The 13,643-nt window shown below is 35.4% G+C and overlaps 2 protein-coding genes across 2 annotated transcripts; both read right to left on the minus strand.

Annotated features, from left to right (window-relative positions):
• Positions 1-1,316: 1,316 nt before the first annotated feature.
• Positions 1,317-7,524, minus strand: LOC133328302 (uncharacterized). Its single transcript, XM_061536872.1, has 6 exons — positions 7,365-7,524; positions 7,221-7,292; positions 2,918-3,316; positions 2,811-2,852; positions 2,340-2,741; positions 1,317-1,348 (listed from the first exon to the last, which is right to left on the minus strand). Exons 1-6 carry the CDS (start codon positions 7,522-7,524, stop codon positions 1,317-1,319), a joined length of 1,107 nt encoding a protein of 368 aa, XP_061392856.1.
• A 429-nt stretch (positions 7,525-7,953) lies between these two features.
• Positions 7,954-8,457, minus strand: LOC133328313 (C3 and PZP-like alpha-2-macroglobulin domain-containing protein 8). Its single transcript, XM_061536883.1, has 2 exons — positions 8,445-8,457; positions 7,954-8,381 (listed from the first exon to the last, which is right to left on the minus strand). The coding sequence occupies exons 1-2, from the start codon at positions 8,455-8,457 to the stop codon at positions 7,954-7,956; spliced, it is 441 nt and encodes a 146-aa protein (XP_061392867.1).
• Positions 8,458-13,643: the final 5,186 nt, after the last annotated feature.

A 13,643-nucleotide genomic window follows, 5' to 3' on the forward strand; every position in this document is an offset into this window, starting at 1 on the left:
GAGCGAATATCGATGCGGACCATTACCTTGTGGCAGCCAATGTACGCACTCGTCTTAATGTTGCAGCAAAGGTGCGATCTAACACAACACGGAAACTCGACGTCGAAAAGCTGCAAATATAACAGGTAGCCGAGGCCTACTCCGCTCAACTTACCCACCTACTTGACGAAACCACTTCTTGTCCCGATAATAGTATAAAAGCACAAGGAATTGCCCACTCCCTACATACTGCAGCAAAAACGACACTTGGGTACCAAAAACCACCACCAAGAAACCCATGGTACGATCAGGAGTGATCTACTGATCTGAAAAACGCAGCGTATAGGGCAACCCTGCAGACAGTAGCAACACGTATGGGGAATTATTGGGAGAAAAGGAGAGAGGAGAAACGTGTTTTCAGAAAAAAGAAGAAAGAACAAGAAAAACGTGAGCGTGAGCAAATCGAGATGTACAGGAGTCAGAATGAAGTCCCTAAATTTTACCAACGAGTAAAAGCCCAAACCAAAGGTTTTGGTACAGACACATCCTCCTGTAGAGATGAAGAAGGAAACCTGGTTACAGATACAGACAGCGTGCTGAGGATCTGGAAGGAGCATTTTGAAAAGCTTCTGGTATCAAATAGTGGCGGTGAAGAAGAAACAAGAAACAATAAGAGATGACGTTAAATAATGTATACCACCTAGCCAAGATGAAGCCATAAAAGCAATTAATCAAGAACAATAAAGCAGCAGGAGCCGATGGGTTACCAGCCGAACTATTCAAGACTGGTGGTCAGATGCTGGTCAGGAGCATGCATCAGCTGATTGGTACAATTTGGCTAGAGAAATGCACGTCCAATGATTGGAACCTCAGCATCCTGTGTCCCGTGCACAAAAAAGGAGACAAGACGATATGTGTCAACTATAGTGGAATTAGCCTTCTTCCCATCGCATATAAAGTGCTATCTAGTGTGCTGTGTGAACATTATTTGACCATACCAATGTGGCTTCAGACCTGGCAAATCCACCATTGACCAGATTTTCACTCTGCCCCAAATCCTGGGAATGACCCACGACCCACATATCGACACATACCACCTATTCGTCGACTATAAAGCCGCATTCAACAGCCCTATCCGTTCAAAGTTGTTTAAAGCCATCTATTACACAAATATGCACAAAAACCCTATATCACAATGTAGCGTAGTGTATAAAAAGATTCTGAAATCATTTTTTAGCGATTATTTTTATAAAGACATTTTATATATTTAATATTTAATAATGATTAGGCTACATTCGATATATTTAAATGTATCATGTCTGCCTTTTCCCTCGTCATTATCGCATTGAGCATCGTTCAGCAGTATTATCTGTAAATAAAAAAGTATAAATATCGATAGGCAAAGACTTATTATTTTTCAAGTCCTAATATAGGTGTATACCTAAAAATATTTTTCAAAGTCTACTATTGGGCAATAATTTTTTAAAAAATTATTTCAAGGTCTATTATTCAAGGTCTAAATTATTTTTCAAGGTATTAGACAGGAATTTTTAACAATTATTTTCAAGTTATACAATAAGGCCTGGATATTCCAAAAAAATATTTCATGGTATACTATTAGGAGTGGATTTTTTATATTATTTTTCAGACTCTATTATTAGTCGTGGAATCTTTAAATATTTGTTTCAAGGTCTACTTTTAGGCTGGATTTTTTCAAAATTATTTTTCATGGTCTACTATTATGCGTGGATTTTTTTTTAAATTATTTTTCACGACTAGGATTAAAAAATATATGTTTCAAGATCAACTAATAAGCGTAGATTTTTTAAATTACTTTTTAAGGTCTACTATTAGGCATGCATTTTTGAAAATATTTTTTAAAGGCTGCTATTAAGTTTTAAAAATTATTTTTTTTCAAAAACGTTTTAAAAATTACTTTAATGTATATCGTGCGGTTTTTTCAAGGTCTACTTATAGGAATGGATTTTTTATATATATTTTTTTTCAAGGTCTACCATTATGCGCGGTTTTTTTTAAATATTTTCCAAGGTCTATTGTTAGGATTTTATTTAAATTTTTTTCAAGGACTACTATTAATCGTGGATTTTTAAGGTCGACTATAGGTTGTGGATTATTTCAAAATTATTTTTTCTAGGTCCTCTATTATGAAGAAGAATTTTTGTCAAGGTTTACTAGTAGGCGTGGATTTATTAAAATTATCTTTCAAGGTATACTATTAGGCGTTGATTTTTTAAAAATATTTTTTATCGTCTACTATTAGGCGTTGCTTTGGACCTGGATTTTTTTTTTTTTTTTTAAATTGTTTTTATGGAAGAGGAAGAAGTGTAGAATTAACTCACCTTCAAATTCCCAATACCCAGTGGCACCAAAACCCGTCGATATGCCCACATATTTGATGGGAAATAATTTCGCCCCCTTATGGAACATAAATGAAATATTTTCACCATCCCGACCGACCGCAATGGTTGTATCATTCCAACGTATCCAGAATCCTCGCAATTCCTGAGCATTTACAATGTCCGGTGTCGATGACTCGAATACATCTGGTGGTACTATATCAGATTTTCTTATAACCGATTTTGTATTACTCATTGCCCCAATAACAATTTCATACATAGGTACACCGACTAAGGGTTGGGCCGACAAAGCTATATGGCAATCGTGCGCGCATTTGATTTTAAAAAGAAAGGCATTCCCCTGCACCGGATAGAATTTGTAATCCTTCTCTTTTGGTGTTCTTACTGAATTTTTAAAGAAAATATATTTTTAATTATTTTCTAGAGAAAAAAATATCTCCACAAAAAACTTACCCTTCAAAACCCTTTTTGAAATCAAAACATCATCTAGGGGTGCTGTGGAAAAAGTGACAACTCCAATGACACTCTCGAGCCAGCTAATTTTTTAATTCTCTACTTACTATTAAATATCCATGAACCACTGGAACCATATGCCGTACAAATACCCAAATATTTGACATCAAATAAATTTGCATCTTTATAGGCCATAAGTGGCACATCCTCACCACCACGTCCCGCCTGCAACACATTGTCGTGCCAACATATCCAAAATGTACGCCATTCATGTTCACTGCAAATTTTGGGTGTTTGTACCTCCACCAGATCTGGCATTTTACCATTTTTACGTATTATGGACTTGGTATTGGCCCAACCGCCAAATACAATCTCATACATGGGATCACGTTCTTCATTGTTACTTGACAATGTCACATGACAATCATTGGTACACTTGACGTTGAACAGGAATAAATTACCATGTACCGGATAATATCGATATCTTTTTTCATTGGGGGTATTTACTGGAAGGCAAAGAAATAAATACAATTTTTTATAGAAGAAAACGGTTAAGTTCGGTCGGGACGAACGTGGAAACCGAAATATATAGGAAATTTTTCTGTTCGAACACTGAGAAATTATTTTCTATGGAATGAAATTCATATTATATTTGTTTTATTGCAACTTTGAACCTGAGGAATTTATTTCTATAAAAAAACATCTCAGGACATGACGTGTAGTTTTTCCTATAGAAAAAATACTCCAGGTTCCGAGTTGAAATTTTTCTCAGTACCTATGGGTAGTATATATAAAAACAAATATTTCAAATATTCACCTCTGGTTTTGGAACATTTTTTTTTCTACAGAAAAAAGTTCACCTCAGGCCTTGACATAGAAAAAAATATCTCAGATCCTGAGAAATCATTTGGTGTAGAAAAACTTTCACTCGTGGTTCTGAGATATTTTCTCAACATTTACCGCAGGCCCTGATAAATAAGAAAACAACATTAAAATGTTTCTGTAGAAAAATGTTATCTCCAGTCCAGTTTCTGAGACAGGATATAGACAAAAAGTTCACCGAAGGTTCTGAGACTTTTTATACCCTTCACCACACTGTGGTACAGGGTATTATGTATTTGTGCATATGTTTGTAACAGGCAAAAATAATCGAGATAGACCCATGGTTCCTTTTGAGAATATGCAAATAATCGAATTTCTGAGTCGATTTATGCATGTCCGTCTGTCCATGATAAAATGTAACAAAGTACAGGTCGCATTTATAATCCGAATTGTATGAAATTTGGCACAGCTTATTTGTTTGGCCCAAGGACGGACCCTATTGAAATCGGAAAAAATCGGTCCACATTTAGATATAGCTCCCATATATAGTTTCGCCCGATTTTAGGTAAGTGGTGCACCAAAGTTCCTGAAAATCATTTGATTGGCATGAATTTTGGTATAGCGTACTAAATTAAGTCTAGTATGATGTATGCTAAGTTTCGTGAAAATCGGTTCAGATTTAGATATAGCATTCATACATAGTTTCGTCCGATTTTAGGTAAATGGTGCACCAAAGTCTCTGAAAATCATTCGATTTGCACGCATTTTGGCATAGCGTATTGAATTAAGTCTGGAATGATGTGTACACCACCTATATATATTTTCGTCCGATTTTAAGTAAATTGTGCACTAAAGATCCATAGCTAGGCCGATTGACACAACGTATTGAAATTAGTATAAATTAATCTCTGGAAAGTTTGCTTCAAATCGGTTCAGATATAGATATCTCGTAGCTTCCATATATAATTTCGACTTATTTATTGAGATTAAATTTTAAACAGTGCAACATACCGAATATCGTGTGTCAAGTTTATTCGATTCTGTCAAATCTGTCCCACTGTGCGTCCCACAAACCACTCTAAACTTGCCCAAATAAAATGAAATGTAGCATAGGTTCCAGAAAGATATAAAAATCACATATTTATGTTCGTTCACTTTCATGTCAAAATCCCTTCAAAAAGGCGACGTCTTTTCGGATACATATGTACCCAAAATGGTGAAGGGTATCATATAGTCGGCCCAGTCCGACTTTACTACTTTCCTTACTGGTTTTTATTAAAAATACTCCTCTGGTTCTGAGATATTTTTTATACAGAAAAGAGGTTCACCTCTAGTTCTGAAATATTTTTTCTACACAAACAAATTCGCCTCAGACCCTGATAAATAAAAAAAATTACCTTAAATTATTTTCTGTAGAAAAACGTTATCTCAAGTCCAATTTCTGAGACAGGCTATAGAAAAAATTTTACCGAAGGATCTGAGATATTTTCTAAACAGAAAAATTAACCTCAGCCCTGACAAGTAAAAAAGTCTACCTAACTTTCTCCCGATCAAACAACGAGAAATCAAATCGATCATATTGAGAAGCCCATGACATGATCAGGAGTGTCATAATGCTACTGTTGTAAAAAACGCAGCGTATAGGGAAACCCTGCAGACAGTAGCAACACCCTATGCGAGAGAGAATTATCTGGAGAAACGTATTTTTTAGAAAAATAGAAGAAAGAACAATACACAAGTGAACGGTTGCAAATCGAGATGTACAGGATTCAGAAGGAAGTCCGAAATTTTTACCAACGAGTAAAACACAAAACTGAAGGCTTTGTAGAGATGGAGATGAAAACCTGATAACAGATACAGATAGCCTGTTGAGGATCTGGAAGGAGTATTTTTAAAAGCTTCTGGTATCAAATAGTGACGGTGAAGAAGATACCCCAGAACCAATAAGAGATGACGGTATCGGGTGTACACCACCTAACCAAGATGAGGTGAGAATAACTTTCAATCAGCTGACGAATATTAAAGCATTAGGTGGCCAGCCGAAGTATTCAAAACCGATGATGCACGAGGATGCACAAGCTGATTAGTACAATTTTGCTAGATGAATGCATACCCAATTAGAACCTCAGCATCCTGTGCACAAAAAAAGGAGGCAAGATGATATGAGCCAACTATAGAGTAATAAGCGGCTTCAGACCTGGCAAATCCACCATTGAACAGATTTTCATTCTGCGCCAAATCCTGGAAAAGACCCACGAAAAACACATTGACACATTCCACATATTCATCGACTATAAAGCCACATTTGACAGCCCTATTCGTTCTGAGCCATGTCTGCGTTCGGCATTCCTACAATACAGTCGGAAATGACTTCTCGGAGCCCTTCAATACTGAACGAGGATTCAGACAAGATAACAGTTTGTCGTGTGACCTCTTTGACAACCTACTGGAAAAGGTAAACAGAATTGACACTATGTACACCAAACAACACATGTTACTTGCCTTCGCCAATGGCATCGACATAACGAGTCGAATATTGCGAGTGGTAACAGCAACCTTTGAAAAAATTGAGAAGAAGTCTGTTAAAGTGGGTCTGGCAGTAAATAGCGAGAAGACCAAGCTGATGGTATCAACGCGCAAGTTGTCCAGTAGACTCGGACCAACTGTGGAAGTTGAAAACTACAGCTTCGAGGTTGTAAACGATTTTATATACCTCGGAACCGCCATAAACAAAACTAATACCATCAACTTTGAAATCCAGAGGAGAATAGTGTTGGCCAACGGATGCTACTTTGGTCTAAGTAAGTAATTCGCTAGCAAGGCCACCTCTCACCTGACCAAAGCCGCACTCTACAAGACCCTGATATTACCCGTGTTGTTGTATGGATCTGAAGCACTTGCGGAAGCAGATGAGGCAGCTGTTGGAGCGTTTGAGAGAAAATTTCTCCGGAAGATCTATGTGCCGATCTGCGTTGATGGTGAATATCGCCGTCGAATGAATCATGAGTTGTACCATCTATTCTCAGACACCGACATAGTCAGACGTATCGAGGTGCAGCGACTACGTTGGCTAGGACATGTTGTCAGAATGGATGACGATGCCCACGCTCGAAAGGCATAGAGCTGGGGCATCGGAAGTGGAAGGCCACGAATTCGATGGAACGATCAAGTAGAAGACAACATTTCGGAGCATGGTCTTTAAATTTGGAAGAGCTGCGCACGAGACCGACGCGCCTGGAAATCTTCTTTAAGCTCGGCTTATGGAACAACCGTTCTGTCATAAGCCAGCTAAGTAAGTAAGTATATCTAAATCTGAAAGGATTTTCACGAAGCATCAACATTTAATTCAGTACGCTATGCCCAAATCGAAGGATATATAGGGACTTTGGTACACCATTTATATTAAATCGGACGTAATATATATGAGAGCTATATCTAAAAATTCTCCAAAAGACATATACGCCTTGGAAACTTTTTTCTATAGAAATATATAATAAGGTAATCGTTTTTCTATAGAAAAATCACTGTTGAGATGAAATTAATTATTATCAGATAATTAAAAAATTAAAAATAATCACATTGACTTACTGTTAATTAATTTACTTTTATCGGACAACATATTCGGTATTACTGGGTCTCGGGAAACCGCAAACGAATTATCTGCAAAAAGAAATCAAACAAACATACATCCTCAGACCACAGTTTACACCTCCCTCTCACTCTTAGACTTACCGCCAACAAACCAGCAACCACTAGAACCATATGCCGTACATATACCCACATAGTTAATGTCAAATAAATTCTTATCTAGATAAGACATAAATGCCACCGATTCACCCTTACGTCCCACTTGTATACCCCTGTTGTCCCAACGAACCCAAAAGCCACGCATTTCATTGGGATTACAAATATTTGGTGTTAGAGCTGCAACAAGATCAGGTTCCTGGCCTATTCGACGTATAATAGACTTGGTATTGTCCCAGCCGCCTATGGCTATCTCATATGTGGGTGATACTCCATTGGGATGGCTGGACAGGGCAATGTGGCAATCGTTGGCACAACAACAATAGAAGGCAAACACACCACCATGGGCAGGATAATATTTGTAGTTCTTCTCATTGGGAGTTTTTACTTTTGGACAGAGAAAGAAAGAGCGAGAGAGAGAGAAAATGAGAGTGAGCGTAAATGCATTGTATTTAATAAAATAATTATTGAAATATTACCAAATTTCATATTTTCAATATTCTCCAAATCTGCCGAATTTGGTCCTATTGATCTTGGATATAGATCTAGAAAAAATGATATTTTTTTAATAACAAATTTAAAAATTATAATTATCTCTATCACCATCAAATAACCATGACCCCATCGATCCATATGCCGTACATATACCCAAAAATTTCACATCGAATAATTGTGCATCTTTGTAGGACATAAATGCTGTAGCTTCACCCTCTCGGCCCACAGATATTGTTTGATCACGCCAACGTATCCAAAATCCACGCATTTCATTCGTATTGACAATATTCGGTGTGGCTGTTATCGCCACATCTGGTTGCTTGCCGCCGTAACGTATTACCGACTTGGTACTGTTCCAACCACCAATGACCACTTCGTATATGGGATGATATTCTTGCGGTTCAGTTGTCAAGGCCACATGACAGTCGTTGCTACAGCAAATCTTAAATTGAAATTGCTTATTTGACGGGGCAGGATAGAAAATATACCGCTTCCGATCGGGTGTAGTTACTGCGGGGGGTAAATATATATTTTTTATAAAATATTGAAAACTCCATGTGTTCTCTTACTTACCATAGGTCTTCATATTTTGGTTATGATATTATTTCCACAAGCTTTTGATTAGAACTGCAGGTCAAACATAAGTTAGAGCAGCTTTTATACATGCGGTTTATGGTGGGTATAAACCGAACGAGACGTTTGCTATAAAGGTATTCAAAAACATTTGAAAATAAAACCAGTAAGGAAAGTAGTAAACTATATGATACCCTTCACCACTTTGGGTATATTCTACACATGTTTGTTATATAAAGTCGAATTCGGATAAGCGAACGCCGGTTTATCGGATGAATTTTCGAACACTTTATTTCGCATAAAAGAAAAACCGGTTAATTGAAAATCCGTATAAGGGAAGGACTTTTTTATTGCAAAAACACAATTATATATGAAACGAGCACCGTTTAAGAGAAAAAAATCATTTTTGTAAATTTTAGTTTTTTGAAATTGAGGATATATAGGGTCTTTGATGCACAAATTACCTTAAATCGGATGAAAATATATATGGGAGCTATATCTAAATCTAAACCGATTTTCACGAAACTTAACACACATCATTCTAGACATTATTCAGTACGCTATGTCAAATTTCGTGCAAAGCGAAAGATATATAGGGACTTTGGTACACAATTTACCTTAAATCGAACGAAGATATATATAGGAGCTATATATAAATCTGGAAACTTTGCTCACATCAATATATACTTAATTCAGTACGCTATGCCAAATTTCGTGCAAATCGAAAGATATATAGGGACTTTGGTACACCAATTACCTTAAATCGGACGAAGATATATATAGGAGCTATATGTAAATCTGGACCGATGTTCACGAAACTTTGCTGACATCATTATATACCTAATTCAGTACGCTATGTCAAATTTCGTGCAAAGCGAAAGATATATAGGGACTTTGGTACACAATTTACCTTAAATCGAACGAAGATATATATAGGAGCTTTATCTAAATCTGAACCGATTTTCACGAAACTTAACACACATCATTTTAGACCTTATTCATAGCGCTATGCCAAACTTCGTGCAAATCGAAAGATATATAGGGACTTTAGTGGACTATTTACCTAAAATCGGGAGAAACTATATATGGGAGCTATATCTAAACCTGAACCGATTATCACGAAACTTTGCACACATCATTCTAGACTTAATTCAGTACGCTATGCCAAATTTCGTGCAAATCGAAAGATATATAGGGACATTGGTACACCATTTACCTTAAATCGGACGAAAATATATATGGGAGCTATATCTAAATCTGAACCCATTTTCCCAATTTCAATAGGGTTCGTCCTGGGACCAAATAAGTGACCTATGCCAAATTTCATCCAATTCGGATCATAAATGCGACATGTACTTTGTTTACAATTTAACATGGACAGACGGACGGACGGATATGCATAAATCGACTCAGAAAGTGATTTTATGCATATTCTCAAAAGGAATCATGTGTCTATCTCGTTTCCTTTTGCCTGTTACAAACATATGCACCAAGACATAATACCCTGTACCACAGTGTGGTGAAGGGAAAAAAAAAATATCAATATTGGAACACTTTTTAGGGTCGCCCCCATATAACGGTACTTACGATTTTCGGTATATTGGTTATTTTGCGTACGCGTCATTAGGTTGCAAATCTTCCTACGAAAAATTATCAACCAGTGAGCGGAGCAGTATAGTCGGACGGGGCCGACCATATAATACCCTACACAACTTCCACGAAAATATAACTTTGCGTTATTTGCACCCTCTTGAAACCTGTCTAAAGGTCAACATATATTACTAATATTCAGTAGACGAGGGCTGTACTTGTCCAGATTCTCTTTACCGTGGGTTATGTTGTCGTGTTGGGCTTTCAATTATGGCCTTTAGATTGACTCAAAAAAACACACAAGATGTTAAGTTTTCGGTTTACTTCATCAAAAAAAAAAATTATTATCTGATCATCACCGAAAGTTATAGGCGTTGCCCTTGACCATAACTGGGATCTCATAGAAATTTTCAAATCGATCAGCGGTATATTTCCGCCCTCTAGTGTGGTTTTGGGTTACTAAATAATGTCTGAATACGTAAGCACCTGTAAATATTTAAGTGTAGCTCCCAAATCTGAATTATCAAAACAGGCATGCTTATTCTTTGTCCCGATTCCCTTCTCCATGCAAAAATTCGGTGTTTGAGCCAGACAAAAATAACATTTTTGGTCCATTTCATGCCCTAAATATTAACCGATCTTTTCCAAAAACAATAGGGGTTTTCATTGGCCAGAACCCATTCTACATGCAAAATTTCGTGAAGATTGGTCCATAACTGTGGCCTGTATCGTGTTTACAAATTATAATGGACAGACGGACGGACACACATGTCTAGATCGACTCAGCTAGTCGAAATATGACGATCGGTATACTTAAAGGTGGGTCTAGGACCTTCGCGGCGTTACAATCTTTTGGGGCTACACAAAGCTATAATACCCTAACAACATAGTTGTGTAGGGTATAATTATCAATATTGATCCATTCTTAATGGTAGCACTCATACAACGGTACCTTCCGAATTTCAGTATTTTAAGGAATTTGGGCACACTTTTCAACCGAATCGGCTGTAATTTGGTATTTTCGATTTTCATTGTGTAGTATATCTATTACGAAATTTCTACGAAAAATGGTCTAAATACTAATGTATGGGTAAATACTAATATGGTCTAAATACAAATATGGGTAAAATACATTTTTCCGGAAAATTGTCTATATAGGCCCATGTTGTCGTATAATCACCAGTTTACCTAGGCAAGTCGACCTTTACCTACTCGATTCAATTCATTTGCGGTTTTCCAATTTCATTCTAATCAAACTTCAAACGGAGTTTTTCTATTCACAGTCCTATGAATTGGGGTTTAAAAACCGCACAACTCGTGATAATATAATTTTGTTTATATTTTGGTATGCGGTCCCTCTTCAATTGTAGATTCTCACGACAAATTATGAAAAAATAATTTTAAATATTAATTCTATATTTCCGAATTACTCTCTTTATAAACATATTTTTACAAAAAAATATAAATAAATAAAGAATTTCATCAATGCATCACCCACATTCCGAGTGAAGAATAATTCTGGCCTTTAAGGAATGATGCGATAAGAAGTCATTCTTCTTCGAAGCAAAGATGAGTAATGCAAAAACATTGATGGGTACTATTTTACGATAAGGTGACTTGGTTAATTTCCATTCGCAACACAGACGTTTGCATTTATCATGGACTTGGAATTTTATTTTATATTTCACAACATAAAATGTGTTGGTTCATGTATGGATGGGCCATGAAAAAAAAATTCTTTAAAAAATCCACGCCTTGTATAGATCGATGGAAAAATATTCTTTAAAAAATCCACACCTTGTATAGATCGATGGAAAAATATTCTTTAAAAAATCCACACCTTGTATAGATCGATGGAAAAATATTCTTTAAAAAATCCACGCCTTGTATAGATCGATGGAAAAATATTCTTTAAAAAATCCACGCCTTGTATAGATCGATGGAAAAATATTCTTTCAAAAATCCACGCCTTGTATGGATGGACCATGAAAAAATATTCTTTAAAAAATCCACGCCTTGTATGGATGGACCATGAAAAAATATTCTTTAAAAAATCCACGCCTTGTATGGATGGACCATGAAAAAATATTTTTTAAAAAATCCACGCCTTGTATGGATGGACCATGAAAAAATATTCTATACAAGGATAGATGAAAAAAAATTCTTTAAAAAATCCACGCCTTGTCTAGATCGATGAAAAAAATATTGTATGGATGGACCATGAAAAAATATTCTTTAAAAAATCCACGCCTTGTATGGATGGACCATGAAAAAATATTCTTTAAAAAATCCACGCCTTGTATGGATGGACCATGAAAAAATATTCTATACAAGGATAGATGAAAAAAAATTCTTAAAAAAATCCACGCCTTGTCTAGATCGATGAAAAAAATATTGTATGGATGAACCATGAAAAAATATTCTTTAAAAAATCCACGCCTTGTCTAGATCGATGAAAAAAATATTGTATGGATGGACCATGAAAAAATATTCTTTAAAAAATCCACGCCTTGCATAGACCGATGAAAAAATATTCTTTAAAAAATCCACGCCTTGTATGGATGGACCATGAAAAAATATTCTTTAAAAAATCCACGCCTTGTATAGATCGATGAAAAAATATTCTTTAAAAAATCCACGCCTTGTATAGATCGATGAAAAAATATTCTTTAAAAAATCCACGCCTTGTATAGATCGATGAAAAAATATTCTTTAAAAAATCCACGCCTTGTATAGATCGATGAAAAAAATATTCTTTAAAAAATCCACGATCCACAAATTTTATATCTCCTAATAAAATAACCTTGACCATGTGTAACCATATGTTTTTGTGTGTGTTTTTTTTTTTTTGTTATTAAAACATTTAAAATTTGCATATGAGGGATACGTTTGTTTGTCTTTTGATATCAGCTGAAAACTGATGGTTTCAGTTTGGTTTTTGTTTTTTTTTTCTATATTTTTTTATGGTTTATCAATGTGTTCTCAGTATTTAAAACATACATTTAAAATCTTCTCTCACTCGAAATTTATTAGATATAAAATAAATGGGGTTTATAAAAGTGGGTCGACAAATTGGTGACAATACTAAAAAAATATATTTTTTTAATTAAAAAAATTATTATTCCGCATTATTTTTTATCGATCCACTCTATTGTATAATTAAAAAATTTGATTACATTTTAATTAACATTTGTTTATTATTTTTTTTCCATTTGTTATCGACCCACTCTATTATACATTATTATTCAATATAATATCTATTGAATAGCGATGCTGACTAATTTTTTGTTTTGTTTTGATTGTTGTTTGGTTTCTCTTTTTTTCGTTTCGGATACTCGAGAGCTGTTTTGCCGGTCAGGTTCTACATTTTAACAACAACAAAGAATTTATTTTTTGTTTTGTTTTAAAAAAGAGGTGATATGTAGCTGGAAGATTTTGTCTCAATTCGAGTTGTTATTTTCATATAGAAAATATATTCGAATTTAGTAGTTAATTGCGGTTACTCCGAGTTAACAGTCGTATTCCTTTGTTTTGTGCGCAAATTAAAAATCGAAGTTCTCCAAAAATGCCAACCAGTAAGTGTAACAAAAAATCTTAATGTGAATAAGT

Source organism: Musca vetustissima, unplaced genomic scaffold (assembly GCF_032173495.1).
Source record: "Musca vetustissima isolate MV318-11 ecotype Yass unplaced genomic scaffold, APGP_CSIRO_Mvet_v1 utg31628, whole genome shotgun sequence".
Classification (NCBI taxonomy): Eukaryota; Metazoa; Arthropoda; class Insecta; order Diptera; family Muscidae; genus Musca; species Musca vetustissima.

Excerpts from the sequence above, each read along its gene's own strand:
- LOC133328302 (XM_061536872.1), bottom strand. The coding sequence starts at position 7,524 with ATGCGTGGCTTTTGGGTTCGTTGGGACAACAGGGGTATACAAGTGGGA. Across the intron at positions 3,317-7,220 it reads TAAAAGTAAATTAATTAACA|TAAATACCCCCAATGAAAAA; the intron begins GTAAGTCAATGT and ends TTTGCCTTCCAG. Across the intron at positions 1,349-2,339 it reads TGGGTATTGGGAATTTGAAG|ATAATACTGCTGAACGATGC; the intron begins GTGAGTTAATTC and ends TTTTATTTACAG.